Source organism: Sparus aurata, chromosome 23 (genome assembly GCF_900880675.1).
Source record: "Sparus aurata chromosome 23, fSpaAur1.1, whole genome shotgun sequence".
NCBI lineage: Eukaryota > Metazoa > Chordata > Actinopteri > Spariformes > Sparidae > Sparus > Sparus aurata.
In genome coordinates, this window is record NC_044209.1 from 1,474,151 (window position 1) to 1,501,266 (window position 27,116).

The 27,116-nt window shown below is 42.8% G+C and overlaps 2 protein-coding genes across 3 annotated transcripts in view; one reads left to right on the forward strand and one right to left on the reverse strand.

The window, feature by feature from the left end:
- Positions 1-27,116, forward strand: part of LOC115576283 (carbonic anhydrase-related protein 10-like) — a 290,975-nt gene that overhangs the window by 213,917 nt on the left and 49,942 nt on the right. The gene's annotated exons all lie outside the window — the stretch shown is intronic.
- On the reverse strand, positions 2,683-5,701 carry LOC115576275 (zinc finger protein 862-like). Its single transcript, XM_030408792.1, has 6 exons — positions 5,139-5,701; positions 4,286-4,988; positions 3,940-4,163; positions 3,570-3,787; positions 3,335-3,472; positions 2,683-3,112 (listed from the first exon to the last, which is right to left on the reverse strand). The coding sequence occupies exons 1-6, from the start codon at positions 5,594-5,596 to the stop codon at positions 2,919-2,921; spliced, it is 1,935 nt and encodes a 644-aa protein (XP_030264652.1). The 5' UTR covers positions 5,597-5,701; the 3' UTR covers positions 2,683-2,918.

Below are 27,116 nucleotides of genomic sequence, written 5' to 3' on the forward strand. Positions count from 1 at the left end.
CCATTGTCCCCTTTATTATTTGTGTTAGCACTGGAGCCCTTAGCCCAAAAAGTACGCCAGTCTACTAATATCATTCCTATTACGATAAAGTCCACTATTCATCATATATCTCTTTATGCAGATGATGTACTCCTCTTTATCAGTGAATTATCACAGTCGCTTCCTCATATCTTAGTCATGACTGTAGATTCTTGTTCGTTGTGTTCTTGTGTCTGGTTTTGTCTTGTGGTTTCTTGTATTTGATTTCAGTGTCTTTGTATCTTGTCTTGTGTCTTGTTTTTCCCATGCCCTCATGTGTCCTTTAAGTTCTCCTGTGTTTTTTCATATGTTCACTCTGGCTCCCTCTGTCTATTGCTTTGTTCCCTTCATGTTCTCATGTGCTCCTCCCCTTCATTATCTCACCTGTCGGTCCACTTCACCTGTTCCTCGTCTTGTCATCAGTGTCTGTGTATTTAGTCTCTGTGTTCCCCTCACTCCTTGTCTGGTCATTGTTCTTGTCAGCGTCCATCTGTGTCCATGCTCCAGTTCTTGTGCCTCCACCTGTCTGTTCCTTGTTCCCCCACGGTATGTGTTTTTGGAGTTTTGCATTTTTGATTTAAACTTTGCCTTTGATTTGTACTTTGTCTTGCTGTTTTTGTTGCTACTTTGCCTAGCTTTCTTTTGTTACTTTGCCTCTTGCCCCCATTTTGTCTGCCTATGTTTTTGTGTTCAGCTTTTAAATAAAGCTCGCTTTTTGTTTCCCCATATCCTTGCCTCTCGTGCATAACTGCATTTGGGTCCACCTTCCCCTTTTCCATAGTCTTCCCTTAACCCCCTGCCTGACAATCTTTAATTTATTCAGGGAGTTTAGCAATCTCTCTGGATATAAGATAAACTGGCAAAAATCGGCACTCTTACCGCTAAAAGATAATGGTGAGGATCTATCAATTTAAGTTGCCGTTGGTAAATCATTTCAAATATTTAGGAATTGACATCTTTACTAATTTGGAGAGTACTGTTGAGAATAATTATAATGCATGTTTAGATAAGATCAGAACCAACTTAGGCAAGTGGATGGCAAAACCAATATCATTCGATGGCAGGATCTCAACCATAAAAATGATGGTATTGCCTTTAATCAACTTTCTGAGCTCCATGCTTCCTCTGAATCCCCCAAAGGGATTTTGGGATAGACTGCAGAGTTTGATCAGTGAATTTATATGGAATAAAAAAAAAAAACAAGGATCAAATTTGTAACGCTGCAGAGAGAAATCAGCTGGAGGCTGGGGCCTTCCAGATTTTAAAATTTATCATTGGTCATTTGTGTTACGTACTATAAAATCATGGTTAGACCCATCAAATCCCACATCTTGGCGCTCTTTGGAAACAAAGCTAATACATCCATGCAGATTACAGGATCTAATCTTTACAGATATTCCTATCAAACAAGCCAGAACACTTTTTGGTCCCATTATTGAAAATGTTCTGGTAACTTGGGAGACTGGTGACCGAGTACACCAATAGAAATAATAAATGGCATATTCACACTCCAATATTTTACAATCATAATTTATTGATAGGTGGTCGACCAGCAGCCTGCCCTATATGGTCAAACAATGGGATCCATATACTTGGACAATTATTCAATTTTAATGGTCTCCGCACATTCGAAGATTTGAAGGAACAGTATAACTTGTGTCGATTTTCTCGCTTTCTATATTTTCAGCTCCGTGCTGCCATGAAGACTTATGGAGTTCCATGGAACTCAGAGCTGCCTAAACATGACCCGGCGAAACAACTGTACAATACTACCAACACCAGGGGAACTGTATCAGCATTGTATGCCCAAATTTTGCAGGCATCTTATAAACCAATGGCAACTCAAATATTTTGGCAGAAAATGTATGCTCTGATAAACTCTGAAATATCATGGGAAACAGTATGGAATAATATCACTCGGGCCTCAAAAAACTCTAATCATCAAACCATACATCTAAAAATTGTTCACAGAGCATATTTTACTCCTATACTCAGACATACAATGAAGTTGGAATCATCCCCCTTCTGCCAATTATGTACGCAAGGTTGCTTAGGCACCTTTACACATATGTTTTGGGAATGCCCTGGAGTACAGTTGTATTGGTTACAAGTCACTAAGTCCTTATCTAAAATTCTTAATAAGGAGGTTCCATGCTGTCCTGTACTTTGTTTGCTGAATGATAATTCTCAGTTTCCTATGTCAACACATTAAAAACGAGTTTGGATTTCTGGCTTAACAGCTGCTAAGAAAATGTTGGTAGTACGGTGGAAACCACCACACGTTCTATCAGAACACTGGTGGCACCTCCTGATAGATATTCTACAACTAGAGCTTTCTGTTGCACAGTCTCATGGGGCAAAGGATAAAACACAAAAATCGTGGTCAGAAGCTATTATAGTTAAGAATCTTGCCTATGAAAGGGTGGGTTAATGGGTGGGGGGGATGCAGATCAGGGTTCTAAATTAACTTTTTTGATTACCAGCCAATTTGGCTGGTAACTTTCTAAAGTTACAAGCCAATCAGAAATTCCACTAGCCAATTTTTTTCCAGTGAAAATTAGAGAGATTAGATAAGAGAGATGAGTGCCGCTATATGAATTATTTTTACAATTTGGATTTTATTAACACAATCCAAGAACAATACATACACATACAGTGCATGCATACAACAAAAAATTCATTTATTTTTCATTTTGATCATTTCAGAGCTCTACTGCATCAAATTTCCTCAGCACTCTCTGAACTCATTTGTTCATCTGAATCTGAGCCATCCTCAGTTCCTTTTGTTCCATGTCTGTGCACAAACTCAGGCCTGCGTGAGCACAAACTGTCAGCATGCCAGATGTCAATGGCTTTGGTTGGATCAAAGTCTTTGATGTCAGGTGAGCACAACTGGGTTTTCAGGAGGTCAAAAGGGTCTCACCTTTAAGGCGTGAGCGCCAGTCACTCTTTACCTGATTCATCACACTGAACCCTCTTTCGCAATCAGCTGTAGTTGCAGGGATGGTGAGGAGAGCATCAAAGAGATCAAGGATGGCAGGACACCGATGGTGGAGCATTCTGTTCACAGTAGGCCAGGTCTTTTCAAAGGTTCCTGTAGCAGGGTCAGACAGCAAATGCAACTTTAGTTGTTAAAAGATAACATCATATTTGGATTGTGCCTTTAACAAATGGCATTCACTCTGATTGCTGATAAAATAAAACTGTCTCACAATATCAGACATTTCTATAGAGCTTTTCAAGCACTTGCTTAAAAATGCTACTGTTAAGGTACATCAGTATGATATTTTTTTCTCAAACATCATTCTCCAAGTACCTTGGCTGAATCCTGCTGTGTACAGTTCAGTCTTGAGAATTGTCCATTGATCAGGGATCAACTCCACATCCACTCCAGCAGACAGCAGAAGAGGTCGGAAGTGACTGATGAGTTTGTTTATCTCTCCATCTCCAAAATCTGAGGGGAAAAGGGGAAAGACATTCATATAAAGTTAAGCAATTGCCTTAAAACATAAAATGCATAAAGATTTGTCCATTACATTTGAATTGCTAACCTGAACTCATGGCTGCTTCTGGCCAGCACTGGAAACTGGTCAGCCGCATAGCCTGCAGGACACCACTGTTCACATCACTAAATCTAGCAGTGATGCACTGGCACAGAGAGTCAATGAGCTCGTTCTTTGCCCTGTCATGCTGGTCAGCATCAGTAGGCTTCAGGAGGACTCCCTCAAAGGTGTCTGTGTCCAGCACTGCTCTTAGTTTAGGCCCAGGTCTACAGTGTTGCAGATAAATAGATGGATGTCTTATTTATTTATTTATATATTTATGTATTTATTTATTTATATATATTTATTTATACTGAGGTGAAAACACACCAACACAACCTAAAATCAAATCATATATTGTTGGATATATGATACATACCTTGACTTGTACTTTTCTATGACAGCCTGAGTAGAGGACAGGCACCTCTGAGCTTCAGCCAGGGTTGACACTGACCTCTGCAGTGACTTGGAGAGGTTGCTCAGTTGATAGATGGTGTCATGGAGAAGACAGCAAAACCTTAGCACTCCACCATCCTTGGCAATGTTGAGGAACCCCTTGGCCTTTTCCCTCAGAACAGCATTGATGGTCGTGGCCTCCTGGGACTACAAACAAAACAACTGCATTATATCACAGGCAACATTTAGAACTGAAGAAGAGAAAAAGAAAGCAAACATTACATTATTCATCTACACTGCTGGTTTTAGTAGGCTACAAATTAACATACCTTCTCCTCTAAGTGTCGTACAATGCCAGCATATCCCCTGAGAAAATGGTCAAGTGCTTTGAAGAGATGTGGTAGCCACCGGGTTCCACCTACTCTGGTTGGCATCAAAGCCTTCATGTGGAGCTCCCTGAAGTGTTGCTTTAGGCTGGCCCTGTTCACTCCACTCTTGTGGTATACAGTGTAGAGTCCACTCAACAGGTCCTCAGCTTTCCTGACCATCACATTTTTCCTTATTCCATCCGAAAAGGCGAGCTCAAGCTTATGGGCCATGCAGTGGATCCCTAGCACATTTGGTCTGTCTGCACGCAGTTTTGTGACTACACCATTATTTACTCCTGTCATTACAGATGCTCCATCTGTAGTGAGGGCCACCAGCTTGTTCTTCCAATCAGTGCTGACTTCACTGTCCATTATACTGCACACAGCATCAGCTATATTTGTAGCATCTGGCTTTGAGACAGCTTTTACTCCGACAAAATCAACTTTAACCTTCCCCTCACTGGCACTTCTGACGTAGACCATTTCCTCTTCCATCACTGCACTGTCCAGGGATCCATCTGACATGACCGAGATGAACTTGCCCTCTGATAATCTTGCCTTCATCTTTCTTCTCTCATCCTCCGCTATGTAGTGTATGAACTCTTTTGCCTGGTATTCATTTGTGTATGTCTCTCCTATCTTCAAGCCCTTCTTCCTGTCCACCCTGAAATTAAATTAAATTAAATTAAATTATCATATCATATCTTTTTGTAAAGTTTCATCTGTCTGTGGAAGCATCTATGTCACTCTGTATCGTATTAAATGCACTGATTCTGAAACATGTAAATAGTAACGTTAACGCTAATTCACTTACTCACACATCCATGCGAAGTCGGTGAAAGGCCTGCCCTTTTTTCCGATGGCGTGGGCATTTCGAAAAAGTAGCTGCATCTTCTCCAGCTCCGACGTTTTTAATAAAGACAGACTTCTCCCAGCAAGGCTCTCTTCAATACGACCTGTTTTGACGGATTTAATCCTTAGGCTCTCCTGATGACTCCGGGCACTCTCATGGTCCTTTACAGCCTCGACTTTAAAATTATTAGTTCCCAGCACGCAATTGTTTGTTTTGTTTTTTTCTTTTGTGTACTTGCGGCAGTCCTGACAAAACATGACGATGTGGTCATGATCAAATACAAGCCATTCACGACCCGTCAGCCATTTGGCATTGAACTTTCTTTTCTTCGTTTCGCACGCATTGTTATTCTCAATCTCACCCCCTACCTCCTTCCTCTTCTCGCCCCCAGACGCCTGTCCAACCAACCACCGCCGCATTAAGTTTAAGTTTAGGCTCCTTTTAATTTACTTTAGCTAGCTCCCTCCCTTCTTTGAATAGTTTCTGCTCCGTTCTTTTTCTTCTCCTTCTTCTTCTTCTTTGTGTTTTCTGTTTCCATGGTTTCTCGCGCTGGTTGGTTGCGCTGCATGCGCAGCCAATGGGCGTCTTATACGTCATCGCGTAGCATCACAACAGTGTTCTTGGGAAATGTAGTCAGTACTGCCTAGGGAGCGAGAACAGTTGAGCGGCTCTGACTAGGGTTGCCAACTTCCTGAAAAATAAATAAGGGACAACCCTCCCCCCCCCCCCGGACGGCTTGGTAACTTTTTGGCCCTTTTTGTGTGTGAAACGATTTCCAAATAATTTGACTCGAATGTGAATTTAGTTTGATGCAGGTTTTTGAGTGATACGAATACATAGAAAAAAATATTATTCAACAATTATTTTTTTTGTGCTAAATAAAAGATATTTTTAACAGAAATCTGTCCTGCTTAACTTTACAGAATAAAATAAATATTTATTTATTTAACAGAACTGTCCTGCTTAACTGAAAACAGTATAAAATAACAGAAAACAATAGAAAGTTGTTACTTTCTTACTGATATATAGTTCATGTGTAGTATATCAACTGCCTGTGCAGTACAAATTATGCACATCACATCTATCTATGGACTGTTTGAACTGACATGTGTAAGGTTGTATATATGTATGTATAGTATAGTGTGTATTCTTTATCAATTATTCATCTATGTATTACTTTTATGTACTATTTATCTATTTTATGTATTCATCTATCAATTGTATGTCTTTATTACACTAAACATTTTTTTGGCCACAAAATACTGACATTTATTGGACTTAAAAAACATTCTATTTTTTTCTATATACCATATCTGCCTCTGGTGTTGCCTGGTGGACAACAAACCAGTCAAGGGTCCACCTGGTTGTCCCTCACGTGTAGACCACTAGAAGCTGTTTCACGTCAAACAGTTCACCATGGGCTACAGAAAACGTGTGCCAGCAGATATTATCTATACTTTTTCCAGCCACGTTTTCTTTTTCTCATTCGAGTCTTTATTTTTGCAGCCTTTTCTTTTTTTATCGGGGGAGTAACGTTACTGCTCGTGGTGGAAGGCGTACCGTCTGCAGTGTCCTGTGAACCTGTGTCGTTGTGAGCCATGCTGGATTGTTTTGCCAGTTGCCTCAGTCTCTTGTCTTCCGGTATCTTCTTGCAAGCGACAGTACCTCGACCAATGAGAAAAGCCGGATTCTGCATTGTTATTCTCGTGTGTGAGTGTGCTGTCGGCTCATTGGTCACAGAGCAGGAGAGGGCTGGCAGTAAGATTACCGTATATTTTCATATAAAACGCCCTGTCATTCATTGATTCCATTGACATTTTAAAGACCATTTTGATTTTGCGTCCCTTTAAAGCTCAATACGGGACGCGCAACTTTGTTTCTAAATACGGGACGATTCCGTTTTTCAAGGGACGGTTGACAACCCTAGCTCTGACTGACATGATTGCCTCACGCATCACTGGCCAAACTGGCTGTTTTTATTAACACCCGCCAAAATGATTTTTAACCCGCATTTGGCGGGTTGGCGGGTGTTAATTTAGAACCCTGATGCAGATCACTCACCAAGGAGGGAAGGATTTTCTTTTGAGTTATGTTTGGTTTTGTTTTGTGTTATTTTGTTCTATCTTTAGTCAATTAGGTGCCAATATGTGATTTTGGCTGTGGAGGACTTTGGGCTGGGGATTGGGAGCTTGGATGAAATAGGGCCTTGTGGACATGCAGGGATCTGGACTTGAGTGTGAGAGTGTGTGAATGTGTTAGATTTGGGGTAGGGGGTTGGGGGGTTGACTCTTAGACGTTAGAACAAGTATGCACCTTTGTTTTCATTTTGTTTGTTTGTTGTTTTTCTTTTATATGTATGCTTATATATATATATATATATATATATATATATATATATATATATATATATATATACATATATATATATATATATATATATATATATGTGTGTATATATATATATATATATATATATATATATATATATATATATATATATATATATATATATATATGTAGACATGCGTGCGTCTGTGTGTGTATATGTGTATGTGACCGTGTGTGTGTATATATGTATATATTTTTTTCTGTTTCTTCTTTTTGTGTGTGTGTGCTCTTCTTTTCTGTCGCTGTTGTTTGGACTTATTTTGTTTTTGTTTTTTGTTTTTTTTAACATACAGTCAATAGTATATTGTTTGCCAACAGGGAATACACTTGAATGGTCTGTATGTTCCTTTTTTTTCTCTCTTTTCTTTTTTTTTCTTTCTCTTTATTATACTGATTTACATTTTTTGCTATATGTTGACATGAAAAACGAATAAAAAATTGTCAACAAAAAAAAAAAAAAGCATCTGCCATAAGGGTCTGCTATCATAGAGTCAAGGCGAAATGTAATGTTTCCCTACAAATGAAAAGTGCAGAGGCGCCACCAGGGATTTTGGGCCCCATGAAAAGAAATCTAATTGGGCCCTTGTATAGACTGGCAAAAAAATGTGATGCTGTTTTATATAAAACCATGTGGTTAATGATATTTTTGACTATCATTCCCATATTTGTGAGAAGAACAACATGACAGTTACTTGGTTACTGCTCACTGTCTCCCTTGTAGTCCCGCATGCAGGTCTAATTTATTTCCACAACAGCAGACTCACAGGTGGCGGCATTGGATTTGGGGTGAAAAAATACATAAATGAGGCTATATGTGTCATTGTGATTAAATCTTCTGATTTCCAGAAAATATAAACATTTCTCTGATTGTACTGAGAGTGGTACTGAGTCACACAGTCTGCATGCACCAGAAATGTTCTCCTCTGTTTCTACTGCAAAGCAGGAAGGTGAGAGTTCCAAACTACTGACCAAACATTCTATTTTAGTGATAGCTGAATTTGAACTATATTATATATACACATACATATGCTCTTTTTTATTTCAGAACTGTTTTTAATACATGAAAATCATTCTGAAATAAATATGGATTATAGGCTATTTTCATTTTATAACTCTGTTTTAACCCTCTGAAAATGATCATCTGGCATTAACATTACTGTCTTCTGAAGGCCGTCACATGCTTACTTTTTAGCATCATAGAAATCCTGAACTTAATAACAATAATTCCACTGATACCAAACATGTCAGGCTAGCTTACAGGGAAAGGAGCTAAATATTGCTCCAAATTTGAACTGTTTTGCCGCGAGGTCCACGACCTCAATGTAAAACGATTACTTGTAATAATAACTTTCAGTCAGCACTTAATGAGGGATGAGATGAGGATGAGGAACCTGCTGCTGCTCAAACTGAGAAACTAGATTCATGGCTGTCTGACTGCCTTCAATCTTTACAACTGCTGACATTAGCTTAAACTGTTCTTAAATTGTGTTAGCTGTGAAGTATGCTCACCTTTCTTTTGATAGAAATGTGTGAGGAGTTGTCTTCCCTCTCTTTGCTTTCTTTCCCTTTCTGCCTTCTCCTTTTGTTTAAGGCTCCCTGATTTTGCTTTCTCGGGGAAAGACCCGTTGATGAGCAGCAGCCACTAGCTCGTTAAGCTGTTTGGAAATGCATCTTCCCGCTCGGCGCCCCTGGAAAGGTGCTTGGAAAACCTGGGAAATCCAATTTGCTCTCAGTCTGTGCTGTTCGTTTGCAACAATGTGCGTTTCCTGAAAAAAAAAAAGATATCTGGCTTCAATGATTTGAGACCTGACCTCTTTTAATTACATGACCAAGACCCTTCACATTCCATGAGAGTAATGTTAAGTTGTTATTGATGCTGCTATGCCCAATATTGTCAGGTACTGACATTATCCATTAGAGGAAGACGATCTGGCATACATCAAAAAAACCACAAAAGACAATAAAAAACACAAAAACACCGTACAAACCGGTGTGAAACAAACACTCTAACAACCCCCTGAACATGTTCCCTACCCCCCATAAAGTGCTTCACCAAACGAAGCATGTGTATCCCTCTATGCCTGGGACCACGAAATGCACACAAAGTGACTACCCCCTAACAAAAAATAGCTAGCTGAAAAAAAGCTACAAAAAGCTAGCTCAACTCCGCTGCCTGTCATGGCTGGAGTAAATTAAGTGAAGTAACAGTCTCACACAGACCAATTAAGTTCATTGAACTATAGAGTCAGTGTTCAGTAATGCCATTGCCTCACCCAGTGTGGTGGACACTTTGAAGTGGCCCTGGTGTCTGATGCGGAGCTTCGCTGAGAAGAGCAGACTGTGCTCCACCTTGAGCTAACGCAGACCGTTTAAGCACCTAGCTGAATTCTCGTCGCTGCCGCATCACATCTGGTTTACAATCCAGGAAAAAAATCACCTTGTTGCCTTTATACTCCAGCTTGTGCCCTCCAAAGTCACAGGATGAGTTCCTTCTCTCGGCAGAAGTGGACACTCGCGATGATGGCGCAGGGCTTGGTTCCTTCTGGAGGTAGCGGTTGCAGGGTCCGGTGTGCCCGCTCGATAACCACCTTAGACTGGAAGTTGTCCTCACCAAGAAGTTTGAGTATCAGAATCTCGACAAAATCCGTTGGTTTACCCCTTTCCTCTAGCTCAGGTATGCCTATGATTTTAATATTATTCCGACGCGAGCGGCCCTCGAGGTCATCCACCTTGGACTTGAAAGCACTGTTCTCATTCTTCAGGCTGGAGAGAACCTTTTTCAAGTGGCTAATATGATTTTCCTGCTCCACCACCTGTACCTCGATAGACTCTACCTTTTCCATCAGTTCCTTTTGGGAGCTTTGTACCGCCTGAAGAGTCTGCTCCAACTTGTCAAACCTGTCGTTAATGTTTTTGAGGATCTTGTCGGAGACCTTCTCCCAATTTTGCAGCAAATCGCCAACGTTGTCGCCACCTGTAGCCACCTGTAGCCTGACCACGAGCTCGACTGGGAGAGCTGCCGCTAGCGTCGCTAGCATTAGCAGTAGGTGAAGTTGGTGACACAATGTTTTTAGGCTTCTTTTTCAGCATGTCGTCGCGAGAAATCAACTAGCCAGATCCTACTGTGTTAATGTTTTTCCCGAGGCAGATGAAATTAAGTATGAGACTGTAAAAGTATCAAATATAAAGACAGGCACTGACGAGCCTCCGGAAGCACGTCTACTCCATCCGATGCTCACTAGCACCTCTCACCCAATGGCCACTTTTAAAATGCTAGGTACATTTTTAATGACTTTTTCCTCTGACAACAATCTTTCATTAACTAACCCAGAGACTATTTGGACTTCTTTATTTTGATGTGCAGTTTCATGATAATATGCAGAGAGTTGGCTGAGTTTGATCTTCAAGGCCAAGAGACAAATAACTTTAGGTTATTTACATAACCCCGGTTCTCTGAGTAATATGAGTGAGATGTCTCACTATGGGATGCACGCCTCGCTGCAGCCCTCAGAAGCATTAATATAGAAACGGACAAAAGTGAGAGGAGAGGACCAACTCGCTGCAGCACAGATGTCCTGAACAGAGACTCCCCTGAATAAGGCCCATGATGTGGCCAAACCCCGAGTCGAGTGCGCTTGCAGGCCCACAGGTGGCTGCAAACCCTGACTCGTATAGGCCAAAGCAATCGCCTCCACCACCCAGTGGGATAAGCGCTGCTTTGTGATAGGTTTCCCCTCATGAGGATTAGCCCAGGAAACGAACAGCTGATCGCTCCTCCTGAAACTATTCGTCCTGTCCATGTAAGTGCGCACCACATGTACTGGACACAACGCATGCGACCGCTGCTCACCTGGTGAAGCAGCAAAAGCCACAAGATCAATAGGAGAACATAAGCCTACTGCCTTAGGCACAAAAGCCGGGTTGGGCTTCAAAATCATCCTTACATCCCCCGGGAAGAGCTGAGCGCATGACGGATGAACCGAAAGCGCATGGAAGTCACTAACTCGTTTAGCCGAAGCCAGAGCCAGTAACAACACTGTCTTGAGAGACACGTGTTTCAAGTCTGCTCCCTCCAGTGGCTCAAAGGGAGGGCCTTTAAGCCCCTCAAGAACCACAGCCAGATCCCATGGTGGTACCAGTGGTCTGGACACAGGGAGAAGCCTGCGCGCTCTCTTCATGAAACGGCAAATCAGCGGGTGCTGGCTCGCGGTTTGCTTCCCAAACCCCACGTGACAGGCGGCGATTGCTGCCAGCTGCCATGTACACTTTAACCGTGGAGAAGGCTTTATGTTTGTCAATCAGATCCTGCAAGAATGACAATATCACTCCTACTGGACACTGAAAGGGAATGTGGCCGTTTCTGTGAAACCACCCCTCAAACACTCTCCACTTACAGTCATACGGAGACCTAGTGGAGGAGGCTCGAGCACTTTGTATGGTGGGAATCACGCGCCGTGAGAGTTCCACAGCTGACAGGTTGAGCCACTCAGGAGCCAAGCCCACAACGCCATGCGTTCTGGGTGCGGGTGGAAGAGCGTCCCTCCCCCCTGTGATAGCAGGTCCCGCCGCAGCAGGAGCTGCCAGGGCTGAGCGCAAAGGAGCCGATATATTTCCGCCAGCCAGTGCATAGTGGGCCAATGTGGAGCTATCAAAATCAGTGCGTGGCCGTGTTCCCTCACTCTGGACAGAGTTGGGCGTATCAAGGCCAGGGGAGGGAACACGTAAATAGCTCGTGCGGCTAGGCGTGCACTAGTGCGTCTATGCCGAGGGGAGCATCCATGCTGCGCAGAGAGTAAAACAGCGCGCAGTGCGCGTTTTCTCTCGACGCGAACAGATCCACCGCGGTCCGACCGTTATGGGCCCATATCTGTTCCACAATCTCTGGGTGTAGAGTCCACTCCCCATATACTGGCACCCCCCTGGACAACAGGTCCGCGCCTGTGTTCAGGGCTCCTGGGACGTGCATCGCTCTCAGGGAGAGAAGACGACCGCAGCTCCACAGGATCAGTTTGCGTGCCAGCATGTACAACTGACGGGAGCGTAACCCCCCTTGACGGTTGATATACGCCACCGTCATTGTATTGTACGTCCTCACCAGGACATGATGGCCCATGAGAGACGGGAGGAAATGTTTTAGGCAGAGGAACACCGCTGACAGTTCCAGAAAATGTATGTGAGACCGCTGGAGGTCCACACTCCAGTAGCCCCTCACAGATTGGCCCTCGTGAATTCCGCCCCAGCCTGTCAGGCTGGTGTCCGTAGTGACCACCTTCCTGGACAGGACGGAGCCCATGGGCACCCCGTGTGTCAGAAATGACGGGACTCGCCAGTGGCGCAGCGCCCTGGCGCAGCCCGGTGTGACCAGCACTCTCCGTGCGCCATGACGCACGGGATCCAGCCCGCATGAGGCCACCCAAAGCTGGAATTCCCTCATGTGGAGCCGGCCGAGATGGACTACGAGGATGGCAGACGCCATCAGCCCGAGTAACCGAAGACACAATCTGAATTGAACAGATTTGCCTGGATGAAAAAGCGCGAGACATGCCCTGAAAGTTTTCACTTGTTCCGCCGAGAGGCGTGCTGTGAAAGTCACCGAGTCCAGGGATAATCCCAGAAAGATTATGCCCTGTGCTGGAGACAGTATGCTCTTTTCCGTGTTTATCACAAAACCTGGATCGAATAGGTGTCGTATGAGAATACGCGTGTGTGCTCTGGCCTCCTGCTCCGACTGTGCCAGCAGCAGCCAGTCGTCGAGGTTTGTGGCCAAGCGGATGTCCTGCCGTCTCAGCGGGGCTATTGGCGCTTCCGTGCACCGCACAAACACCGCCGATAAGGAGCACGCGGTACTCGTGACAAATCCCCTGGAAAGTGAATCTCAGTTACTTTCTGTGGGGAGGATATATCGGGATGTGGAAATACGCGTCTTTCAGATCGACAGAAGTGAACCAATCGTTCTGTCGCATAAGGCGCAGCAGTGATGCGTGCGTAAGCATCCTGAACTTGTATTTCCTGACATATTTGTTCAGAGCACGTAGATCCAGGATAGGGCGAATACCGCTCCCCCCCATTTGGGGACCAGAAAATACCTGGAGTAAAAACCGCTCTGACACTGTGCAGGAGGGACGACACAAATTGCTCCTTTGTTTAACAGTGAGAGGGTTTCCTCCTGTAAAACGCGAGCTGACTCTCCCTGAGCCTGGGAGTGTATTATACCGGCGAATCGCGGAGGAACAGCGGCGAACTGCAGCCTGTATCCTCTCGAGATCGTCCGTAACATCCAGGGTGGGGCTGCGAGCGCGGCCCATCTCTCGCGTCTGAGGGAGAGAATGGACACACACCGCAGCCCCTCCACCATGAGAGGCCCCAGCCGCAGTGCGGTGGCGCCCATTTTGATAGTTTCGGCTTTCTTTATTAGCTGCGCCGTCGGCACTCGGCCTGGATGCGGCAGCGGGACACAATTTATTTTCTTTATGAAAACATGTGTCTGTATGCGTGCTTGTGGACATGAGAGAGGGGAAACTGCTGAACCCTCTGCTGTCAAATGTCCGTCTCTCCCGGCTTGCTCTGGCACGGTCCGTGGCAGCCGGGAGATGGGGGCGTGGGCGGCCCTCAGGTGCACGCTCGAAAGCCAAACAGGTGGAGCTGGAGAACGGGGAACTTCCAGCTTCATCACCGGTGGAGAGAGGCGCGGTCTTGGACCCGCCGGCCCGACCAGGCAGGGGAGCTGGGGCGGGCTGGGGTTTCGGCAGTTTAGGTGTCTTAAACTGCGACACTTGGGAAGCAGCCTGTGCGTAGCTCTTGCGCTGTGCAGGCGGAGAGGGAGCTGGGGCTTTTCGAGGGACGGAGAGCCGGAGAGCTTCTTCCTCCTTCTTTTTGGCTTCACACCACCGTTGCACCGAGGCCAACGTGGAACCAAAAATCCCCTCCGGGACAATGGGCATGTCCAGGACATCGTCCCTCTCTCGGTCTGACAGGTTGGCGAGGTTGAACCACCGCGCTCGTTCCTGCAGAACCATAGCTCCCATCGCTCTTCCCGTGGCCTCAGTCAGAGCTGACTGAAAATGGTCGGACTTGGATGGCAGGCTCGGGCTCCGGGAGGACACCGCTGACAGCTGGGGGTGAAGGTGCGCTGCAACGAGTGGCTCCATCGGAGGCATGCGGAGCAGACCCAGGCTCTCCATCGCCTCACAGTCGAGGGACGAGGTTCCGGGAATCGGGCTCCTGCTGCTGTAAGGGCAGTCTCTCCATGAGCGCACCACCTCATCCAGCAGCTCTGGGAAGATGGGGAGAAGTTGCTTCATTGCACTCTTGGCCAAGGGCAATTTCTTCCCCTCGTAGCAGGATCTGGTGGTCTCAGCTACGACAGCGGGCCAGGGGATGGCTAGCCGGGCAGCAGCGCGTTTGCACACGTCGAGCATGTCGGAGCTGTGGATGGGAGAAGCTGGTGTGCTACTCTCATATCCATCCCGAAAGGCGACGGAAGCCACAGGCTGCGCAGCCCGGGCCGGAGTGATGAATATGTCCTCCTCTTCTTCATCCTCTGATATGAGGAGTTCCGAGGCACAATCATCATCGTCCCCATAGTCCAGTTCCAGGACGTCTTTCTCCAGCGGGGGATCCGCGGCTAGGTCGAGCTGGGAAGCCCAGCTGGCGCTAGCCTCTGGCGTCGCCACCGCAACGACCCCCGTCTCCTCTCTGGCTTCGGAAGGGAGATAGGGGTCATGTCCAGACAAGCTAGCTTGGCGGGCTAGCCGTCTGCGGAGACTCTTGATAGTGAACACCGCACAGTGTTGACACGAGCCGGGGACGTCTATAGCTAGCCGGGTGTGTTCCAGCCCCAGGCAGCTCGAGCAGACCTGGTGTGGATCCTTACTCGATATCTTATTCCCGCAATGACAGAGTCGGGCTCCAGAGTCTCCGTGCCCTCTGGTGTGAGGGGTTTTAGCCTCCATTCCTTGCGAGCTGGTGTGCAGGCAGGGAGTCGAGGCAGTTAGCTGGTGTGCTAACCGTGAAAAGGTCAAGAAATTAGCTGGTGTGCTAATGCTCGGTGCTCAAACTGCCGTAGTGGGGTGTTGAGGACAGTGCTGACCAAGCCGTGGAGGGGATGGAAAGCACTGGGTTCGATCTGGTGTGACCGACGAAGCAGAAAATATATATCCAAAGCTAGTAGCGCCCAGCGACAGAAGCTGAATAAGATCTGTCTGTGGACAGTTTAGCTAGCTAGCCCTGGACGTGAGATATGCTCCGAGTGAGAAGAGGTGTTTGAATGACGTGCTCCCGTCCGCATGCGCTATTTAAGGTAGACGGTACTACCTGAGGTGGATGGACACGTTTCACCAGCCAATCAGGATTGGCGTAATGAGATTAATGCTTCTGAGGGCTGCAGCGAGGCGTGCATCCCAAAGTGAGACATCGAGCGAAATATTATGAAAGAGAACACTATTTTCTATGTTTGTGATTAGTGATTGGATTAAGATTGCATCACCCATTTGATCTGTTTTCAGCTCAGAAGAGCCAAACCATGTGCTCATCCTCCAGAAAAATGTTTATCTCTAAATGAAACGTGGTGAAGTTGTGTAATATATTGAATGTAAGCCTTCCTAGTGGCACAAAGTGTCAGAATTTTGGTATATTATTTCATTTGGGCCTCAAATCTTTTGATGGGTAAATGATTAAACGATTCATACTCCCCGCAGGTTTGAGTCAGTCCAGTTGATCACGACTGTAAGGGTTGGTCTTTCCTGTCTGCGTGTGCTGAGACATCTTGGGGCTTGCTCCTCTGTGCTGCTGAAGTATCTCAGATAGAGCATCTTTATCAGTTAATGCACAAACTGATGACTGTTTTAAATATTAACAACACACTAAGCCACACCCACTTTGGAGTTGAACATCCAATGGGCTTCCCCCAACACGAGGAGATGGAAGAAGACAGAGGTGAGCTTGGGGTCATTCAAACAAGGAATTAATCATTGTGACAGCCTATCTGTCTCCGTCCCTCTGCCGGGCACACGCACAAACACTCACTAGAACACTAATCAGCATGAACAGGGGCGCCGTTTGGGGGGTAAAGTTAGGACAATTCCAAGGGCCCCTGACTGACAGGGGCCCCAAAAAATAGGTAAAAGAGTAAAAAAAAAACTAATATGAAATTACTAAACGATCATCATTGAGTATATTTCAAAACTTATAATAAAATTACTGATCTCATTGTTTTTACTTGTTTTTGGCAGTAAAAGTTAAATATCCCCATTGACCAAAAAACGGCCATAATAATGCGCTTCACGAACAGAAAACACAAAACTGCGCTACTGAGACAAGGAAGAAAGTTGAAGGGGTCAGATGTCTATCTCAATGAGCACCTGACGAAAAGGAATGCAGATATTGCCAAAACAGCAAGTTTTTTGAGGAGGCAGAAGAAAATCCAATCTACATGGACTGCAAACTGCAAAATCTACATAAAGCTGAACGGATCACCAGAAGAGGCTAAAGTGCTCGTTATCAGAGACATTCAGGAACTGGATAAATACAACTGAATTCAAAAGAACAACACAAAAGGACAGTACAAGGTATTGGAACAACATAAAAGAGTGATTATACATCACAGATAACAATGACTAGCTCTGACAGATATCAGTCATCTCCAATTGGAGATAACAGACAGGAACAGCAACAAATGTGGAATCAAAAATATGTAAAAATGGAATTTAAAACTTTCGAATATACAGAACACAAACTACAAGACATGGAAAATGAAATTGATCCTGAAAATAACTTCTACAACAGTTCACATAACCAGTGTGAATACTACACTACTACAATAATTCATTTCAATAGTAGGAGTCTCAATGCAAACTTTTCAAATATACAATATTGTTTAAAAGAATTAGATAAGAAATTTACTGTAATAGCAATCTCTAAGACTTGGCTTAATGAGGAGCAAGCAGCAACAGTTGAGCTTGAGGGATATGAGAAGTTTTATATCAACAGGAATGAGAAAAAGGGTGGTGGAGTAGCTCTTTACATTGATAGAAATTATAATAGTAAATTAAAACTGCAAGCAGTGATGAACGGGCCCTCGCAGTCCGCGCGCGCGTCGGGGCATGCCGCCATCCAAACGCGCCGCGGCTTAAGCCCCGTTCCTCATTGTTGTTCACGGAGGCGGCAACCGCCTGCGTTTGGGACGGTGCACGCCGGGGGTGAATATCAGCCTCTTCTCCCAACGTGTGTTTGTAACGCGGTGGGTTGCCCCTGCCAGTATCAAGCGCTTTCAGGTGAAGTCAGAACAACTTCGTGCAATCCACAGAAATCCTAATGGGCTGCAGGTGAATGATTTCTAAAACATTTAATAATCGGGTACGTTTTGACAATCGATTCTGCACCGCTACGTTGTGTGAAGTGTTACGGCCTTCTCTAGATTGGAAGTGGGACAGAGAAGGGGGGGTTGTGGCTTGCAGTAAACTTCCTCCGCCCTAAATTCAAACCTGGGTCCACTGCGTATGTGGCATGCACTCCAACCACTCGACCACCGGCGCAGATAAGACACTGCCTTCTGTTGTCACCGTGAAGGCAGGAAGGCAGCGCATCATAGGGGAGGATGGAAGTGGAATGCCACAGATTTAGATAGGTAGTGGAGTGCAGCCAGATGTGATTCTTCCTTTTGGAAAGGGACAGCGGTCAAGTGACCAGGTTTGACGAGCGTCCTGCAGTAGCGGTGTTTAACCAAAGAACTCACTCAGTTGTTTCATATCGAAGTGGAATTCACTTCGTTCATCGCGGAAGAGTTGGGCAGAATCACAACTACACACATCTTGTTGTGTGCCACATTGACAGGGCAGACACAACACGTAAATGGCATTCTTAGCAAATTGGCTTATTTGAAAATTGTGTGCTGTGGCTCACTACCACTCACTTATCCATTATGTGGCTCAACCCATTACCATTCAAATATGCCCTGTTGTAACGTGCAATTCAGACAAAACTACCTGCAAATGCCATGTACATCTGACTATGTTTGTCATCACTGCACATAAATATGTGCAGAATAATGCTTCACTTGCCCTCTTTCAAAAATGTATTTATGGCTGTCTATCAGTGTCAAGCTTTTGATCTAAGTTCTGCTTTGTTTACCAGTTTTTATTCCAAGAAGTGCATGCTGCCACCTTTTGAAGTTTCAATAAAATCTGATGGATATGCGGCTGACTTACTGGAATTGAATGGAATCATTCAGAGGTTATCTAGATAGGATACATGTGCCTTGAAAGACAACAGTGCCATCTAGTGGCGACTTGTATCACGTACATCATACATTCATGTGCTTCTAAGCTAAATAGACCACTTCCTGTTGGACTGAGAGTGCGGGTGTAAATGAGTCATTTGTGCGTCTTCTCATAACACACATGCATGCCAAATTTCATTCATGTACATGCATGTAGGGCGCCAAAATTGACTGCGATAAAACTTACTTCATGTTTCCAGTGGGTTTCCAGTGGGTGGCGCTATGGATATGACACAGTATTGATGCACAGATCTATTCAGGGCGACTCCCTCTAGATTCCCTCTAGATTTGGCCGAGCCAGGAAATAGTATGAAGGAGATATCAGGACTTGATGATTCATGGCGAAGGATTGTTATGGCGCGCTCCGCAACTGCCAGCAGGAATGACGTAGGATAAAGATTTTAATAACTTTTCATCTTCAAGGTCAGAGGATGCTACTGAGTGACTTTGAAGTCGGTGGTGTTACATCTGTAGGAGGAGATAATTTAAGTACGAAGATTGGCAATATTTCAAAATGGCGTCCAAAATCAAAATGGCCGACTTAGTATTGATGCTGAGATTTATTTGGGGAGACAGCCTCTACACTAAATAGAAGTTTGGTGTGGATAGGTAATTGTATGTTAAAGTTATAAAGCCTTGATGTTTGACCGCGAGGGGAAAAAATGGTTTCCACAGCCCCGCCCACTAAAGCATGTCGCAGCTGAAAGATTTTAATAACTTTTGTTCTCCAAGGCATGAAGAAAATTACTGAGTTAATGTGAAGACTGTGGTGTTTAAGCTCTAGGACAAGATAATTTTCTAAGTCGGCATGAATTTGTCAAAAATTCCGCCACACATCTAAATAACTGACTTCCTGTTGTAGTGAGAGTAAGCATCCAAATGGGTTTTTTGTGCATCTGGTCATGATGAAGGTGCGTACCGATTTGCGTCCTTCTATGTACAAGTAGGAGGCGGGGCATCACAATAGGGGGCGCTACAGAGCCCACGCGTCACGGCCACGCCCCATGACCACACAGATCTCATCAGGGCGACTCCCTCTGCATTCCTGAGAGATTTGGCCGAGATAGGAAATTGTATGAAGAAGTTATGAGGACACGATGCTTTACGGCGAAGGATTCGAATTTCCCGCTCCACTGTGGCCAGCAGGTATGACGTAGGATAAAGATTTTAATAACTTTACTTCTTCAAGGTCAGAGGATGCTACTGAGTGACTTTGAAGTCGGTGGCGTGACGTCTGTAGGAGGAGATAATTTAAGTACGAAGATTGTCAATATTTCAACATGACGGCCAAAATCAAAATGGCAGACTAAGTATTGATGCTGAGATGTGTTCGGGGAGACACCCTCTACACTTACGAGCAGTTTGGTGTGGATAGGAAATTGTATGTTGAAGTTATAAAGCCTCGATGCTTGACCGCGAGGGAAAAAAATGGTTTCCACTGCCCCGCCCACTAAAGTATGTCGCAGCTGAAAGATTTTAATAACTTTTGTTCTTCAAGACATGAAGAAAATTACTGAGTTAATTTTAAGACTGTGGTGTTTAAGCTCTAGGACAAGATAATTTTCAAAGTAGGCATGAATTGGACAAAAACGCCGCCACACATCTAAATAGCTGACTTCCTGTTGGAGTGACAGTATGGTCCCCACAGACTTTTTTGTGCGTCTGCTCACGATGAATCAGCGTACCGAATTTCGTTCATCTACGTGCATGTGGAAGGCAGGGAAGAACATTAGGGGGCGCTACAGAGCCTGCAGGTCACGACCTCGCCCAATGGCATTAAATTATCAAATTTTTCACTAGATGTGACGTATATTCCAAATCTGGTGAGTTTTTGGGTATGTTCAGGCCTCCAAAACTGCAGTTAAAGCGGTACACTAGTCCTTCCAATTACAATAGGGACCTCACAGGTCGATGACCTGCTCGGGCCCTAATTAGTGAGTAAAATGTCAATTGCTATAGATAATCTTATGGAGTGTATCACTGTGGAAATGGATATTGAGAAATTGAAAAATATGACTATAAGCTGTGTATATAGAACACCAGGATCATGCATTGATACCTTCAGGGAAAAGCTATTGGAATTGTATGCTGATACAAATAATAAGAAAATGCTTTTTGTTTGTGGAGACTTCAATATTGATCTGTTTAACACATTTGAAAAGAATTCAACTGCAGAATTCATAAATGCAATGTACACTATGAGTCTATATCCCTCAATCACTAGACCTACTAGAATTACAAAACATAGTGCTACACTAATTGATAACATATTTACCACTGTAATTGACAGAAAAATAGTAAGTGGGCTACTTATAAATGATATAAGCGATCATCTGCCAGTTTTTACAACTCTCCAAAGCAGTACCAGGACTAAGACAGATTGTAAAACTACTATATTAACTAGACACAAAACAGAAGCTGCAATTCATTCTCTCAGAAATGATCTAACACATCAAAACTGGAACAAAGTTTATGTGGAAGATGTTGATGAAGCATATGAGTCATTATTGTCCATAATAACTGCTCCCTATGAAAAAAATTGTCCTCTAATAAAGAAAGTAGTAAAGCAAACATTTGTTGAGAAACCATGGTTAACTAAGGCAATACAGAAGGCATGTAAGAAGAAAAATCAGTTATGTAAAGACTTTTTAAAGAAAAGAACAACTGAAGCAGAGAATATCTATAAGACTTATAAAAACAAACTGACAAGAATTATGAGGAGCAGCAAAAGGGATCACTACAGTAAATTATTGGAGGATAACAAGAGTGATATTAAACAAACATGGAAGGTACTGAATGAGATAATCAAACAAAACAACTGCAAAACCAGAATACCCAAATTATTTCTTGGTAAAGAACAATAGATTCACTGACATGAATTTAGTTGCAAATGGATTTAATGATTTTTTGTTGGTGTTGGTCCTGGTCTGGCTAATGAAATTGTAAGGAATGATAGTAGAGTTGATCTTGGAAGTGGTGACTTAACTGTAAATGAATCGATGTTTATAAGGGGAACAAATGAAAATGAAATTATTGAAATTGTAAAGTCATTTAAGAGTAAGAGGTCCACAGATTCGAATGATATCGATATGTTTATTATTAAAAACATCATTGAGTGTGTAGTGAAACCTCTGACGCATATTTGCAATCAATCTTTAAAAAAGGGAATATTTCCTAAAAAAATGAAAATAGCAAAGGTCATACCCATATATATGACTGGAAATAGACATAAACTGTCAAATTACAGACCTGTCTCTTTACTGCCACAATTTTCAAAAATACTAGAAAAAATTATGTATAGCAGATTAAATGATTTCATCACAAAACATAACATACTGAGTGATCAGCAATATGGATTTAGGGCTAACAAGACAACTTCACTTGCATTAATGGAATTTGTCGAAGAAATAACATCTGCAATTGAGAACAAAGAATATGCAATAGGAATATTCCTAGATCTAAAAAAGGCATTTGACACTGTTGACCATGATCTCTTGTTAAAGAAAATGCATAGATATGGAGTCAGAGGGGTGCCACTATCTTGGTTTGGCAGTTACCTGGAGAATAGGCATCAGTACGTACAAATGAATAACAACTTCAAATCTCAACTTCAGAAGGTCAGTTGTGGGGTTGCACAGGGTTCAGTACTGGGACCAATGTTGTTTATATTATATATAAACAGCATATGTAAGGTCTCTAATTTATTAAAAACGATTGTGTTTGCAGATGACACAAATCTTCTCTGTTGTGGCAATAACTTGGAACAACTCATGGCTACAGTTGAGATGGAGTTAAAAAAAACTAAAGAGATGGTTTGATTACAACAAGCTAACATTGAACCTAAATAAAACAAAATGTATAATTTTTGGAAATCGACCAATAAATTCAAATAAGAAACTCATGATAAACAATGTTGTCATTGAAAGAGTGTCTGAAATCAAATTTCTTGGAATAATAATTGATAATAAATTGTGCTGGAAGCCACATATAAACTATATCAAAACTAAAATATCAAAGTCAATTGCAGTACTATACAAAGTTAAAGATTTCCTAAGTATTACTATACACCTTGTACTGCTCCTTCATACTTCCATATATAAGCTACTGTGTGGAAGTGTGGGGTAACATATACAAAACAAATGCTAAACCAATTTTTATCCTTCAAAAAAGAGCCATAAGAATTGTAAATAAAACCACTTACAGAGAAACAACGAATGTTTATCAAGTTAAAAGCTCTAAAATTTAACGATTTGGTCGATTTCAAAACAGTTCAAATTATGTATAAAGCCAAAAACAAATTATTACCCAGTAGTATTCAAGAGTTGTTTCAATTTAAAGAAAATCATTACAGCCTGAGGGGAAACGATATATTCAAGAAACAATTAGTAAGAACAAACACAAAATATCATTGTATTACAGTCAAAGGAGTCACATTATGGAATAATTGAAACAAGGAACTGAAAACATGTACATCATTAAATAAGTTCAAACGAATGTTCAAAGACAATATACTGAATGGATACCGGATGGAATAGGATGCATAGGTTGTTTTGTTGCTTAAGTACATTTTATTTATTATTTATGTGATCTGAATTTTTGATTTCACAAGAATGATTATAAAGTTAAAAAATGAAATATAGATTTTTTTTTAAAAAAGAAGTAGGACTCGATAAGTTCACACTTCCTTCCTGCTCCTTTTCGGACATGAAATATTTGCTTGCTTTTTTCTGGTGGGATTTAATGATTTGCCGTATGCCTGATGTTTGTTTGTTTTGGCATTATTATTATTACTATTATTAGTAGTATTATTATTATTAGTATTATTATTTAAAACTTATTTTATTGTCTTATTTTGTCTTTAACATGTCCGAATAAACAAAAAAAATAAAAAAATAATAAATAAAACATTTGAACAAGCTCATCTGAAAATGCAGTCAGCAGTTACATCATGGCGTGTATTAGGGATGTAACGGTATGAAAATTTCACATTGCGGTAATAGTGACCAAAATTATCACGGATATCGGTATACCACGGTATTTTTCAAAATGTCTTCAAAATGTTGAAAAAACACTGATAAATTGAAATAATTTCATAAAGATTTATATTTTTGCAGTGTTTTGTTAAGACAAAACACTGCAAAATCAACATTTAATAATTATAAAAGAATGTATCAAAACTGTACAAAATAGGTCATTGGCTTTTTGTGATGACGCAGCCTGTTTTTGAAACGTGTCCTTTAATGTCTGCGTTACAGTGGTAGAATGAGTTGTAGTGGCAGCAGCACTCGATTGGCCAGCAGACCCTCTCTGTGAAAAAAATGAATGAGAATGTCATTATTAATTATTACTGTCACTGTTACTTAATATTAAGGGTGCAACCAACAGATCACAAAACTCACAATTTAGATCACATCACTTTTGTGAGGAACAGGTTGGATAATTTTTTTAGATCAAAACAATAAGGTTTATTGTTGTTAAATGAATTATGAATACTCTATTTTGGCTCTTATCTCTATCTAGACACTTGTTATATTCACCATTTTATATTATTCTTTATATATAGTCTATTCTACAAATAATCCACAAGTATTATATATTTCTGTTGTCAGTGGACTCGGTCAATCTGATTGGTCAGATGGCTGCTGAGCCACAGATAGACGCTGCTCAGGTGAACGGAGCTGGGATGAAAGTCAGTCATCTCAGTCAGGTTGTATTCACTAACTCAGTCCATCCAGTATGTGTTTGTCTCAAATCCTCCTCACTGCAGCTCTGCATCAATATTTGGGGAATTATTAGGTCGACTTTAAAAAGTTAAACGGATCAACTTTGTTCCGTTATACCACTACCTGGTCAGTTTACATTAGTGACAACAGCAAATTAGACAGAGAAAACTCGACATACACATACATCATGCAACCGAGCTTAAGGTTAGCTTACCTTGCATTCGCTGAACAGTTGCGGGTGATGGTCGTAAAGTTAAAGTAAGTAAATTGGAGGTGTTGCCGCCCCTCGCAACAACTTTGTTCTCAAAGCTCCTGCAGACAGGGCTGCCATCCTTGACCAGCTGTCCCTGAGCATTCTTATAATAACCAGAATACACCCAGACTGGTTCTCTTTGAAGGTGGAAAAATGCAGTGAGGGCCGCTACTATCACGTCCTCCCTCCGCCATGTCTTCTTCACTACATAACAAGCGCATGTTGCACGCTGCGCATGCGCCTCGAGTTTTCCACACTGTGGTTACCGACCGCGGCGGTTACCATGGTAATTAAAACGGTACCCTTCACCGTCGGGCATTTTACCATGGTTTACCGTGACACCGGTAACCGTTACATCCCTAGCGTGTATATATTTGCTTAATGCTATCAATTAGTTTACTCACGTTAGCGACACTGAGTTGAGTTGGCACCGGGCCCAATTAATTAAGCTACCGATATGTTACGTAACCTTAGCTGGCCATCAATATTATGCGAATGTCTATTGAACTTATAAAATCTGTTCTAAGTTTTCTTAAGCTTATAAGTCTACCTTTTCTCCGGTGAGTCGTTGCCCTATTTTCAAGATGACACTCCTCTGACTCTCTGACCTGTTGCCTGGATGCTTGATGTGATGTCACTTTCGAGGCCGCGCTCTTGCGAGTAATTAACGTCGATGGCACCAGTAAGTTATTGGGGGAGGGGGGGGATCTACTCCAAAGAGTAGATACTGAGCAAGATGGTTATCTAGTTTACCTCAGCACTCACGACACCCGACCCAGTGCAGGACTCTGCTGTGAAGGTGGAGATATGATGCGGCGGTGGTGTATTTGCGACAATTAAAAAAAAAAAAAAAAAAGAAATTTTAAGGAGTGGGGGCTAGGATTTAGGAGTGGCGGGCCGCCACTCCTAGATGAATGTAGAGGAAACACTGACACGTAAAGCAAAACAGTGAGCTTTTCATAAAAAGACTAATCTATAGCAGGGTGTTTTCAGTAGCTGTCTGAAACAGACAGTCTCATGTGATGGAATAGATAATTTTCACACATGCAAACATTTTTCACTGACAACATGCTTGGGTCGGCAGGCTCAAATGTCAGGCAGCGTTGATCTCGGTGTCAAGTCAAGTAAACATACAGTAGGGAATCTGATAAATCTGTCATTTCACTTCTTAATGATTGATAACCAAGTGAAAAGGCATTGGCTAGTGAACATCAGGAAGGACATCAGGCTGTTCTAAAACAACACATTTGACAACCCAGTAGCTAATGTAAGACAACATATAATGATAGCATTCAACCATTTCCTAGCTAACAGTACTGTTTGATAGTCTAACACAATACAATAGTAAAATTTATTGTAAAATTCAACACAAATCTGGGACACATTTGTTTTAGCCTAGAAGATAAACACACTGAATGTTATCAAAGATTAATGTTAACTTAGATTACATATTTATTAGTTAAAGCTAGGGTCTGTAATGTTGTTCAGAAACACATTTTGTTATACTGGGTGAAATGATCCTGCTATCCTAAGAGTAGTCAATACATTATGTATTCAGAAAAAGGAACGAAAATAATCGGACCTCTGTGGCAGCTGTAGGACTGAGAAAAAGCTGACCAATCCGTGCCATCCGGCCCGGATAGCACGTTACGTTTCACTGATGCCGGAAATGTTCAGCACACTCCTCTGCAGAAATACGGAGTTGCAGGAGAAGACATTCATTTGGTTACAGTGGCAGAGAAAATGCAGCCAGCGTTACTTGTAACAGCTCACCCCGCTAAAAAGGCAAGGAAAAGAAAGCCTGAGGCAGAAAAGGCTGCAACGAAAAAGGCTCTGGATAAAGAAAGAAGTCGGACCGAGTCAACATCGGTGCGGCGTTTGAGCGGTGGAGACAACTGGGGCATGTGAAGGGCTTGAAAAGTGATGCAGAGGTTGCTCCCTTTCTGTTGGACAGGTAATTATTTGTCTGTTTTAGGGGTATTTGTTATTTTCATGAAATATGTAAGGTTTGCCAGCTTGGCTATGTTTGTAGCTCGTATTAGCCCAATGCTAACGTTAGCTTCTTTGTGTGTTGTTTTTAGCCATGAGAATGGCTAATGAGTCGGCCCAATTTCCACTGGATACGGTCCGCTGCGATGCGGCTCCGATCCGGTTTTGCTCCGCCTTCCGGCAATCCCCACCGGTTGCGGTTTGAGTCAGCCACGGCGCAGTACGGTAGACAGCTGGCCTCACGATGTGTGCTGGTGTCAACATGGAGTGTTTTATATTGAGTGACCGGATGTAGTTTGTTATTTTGGCGC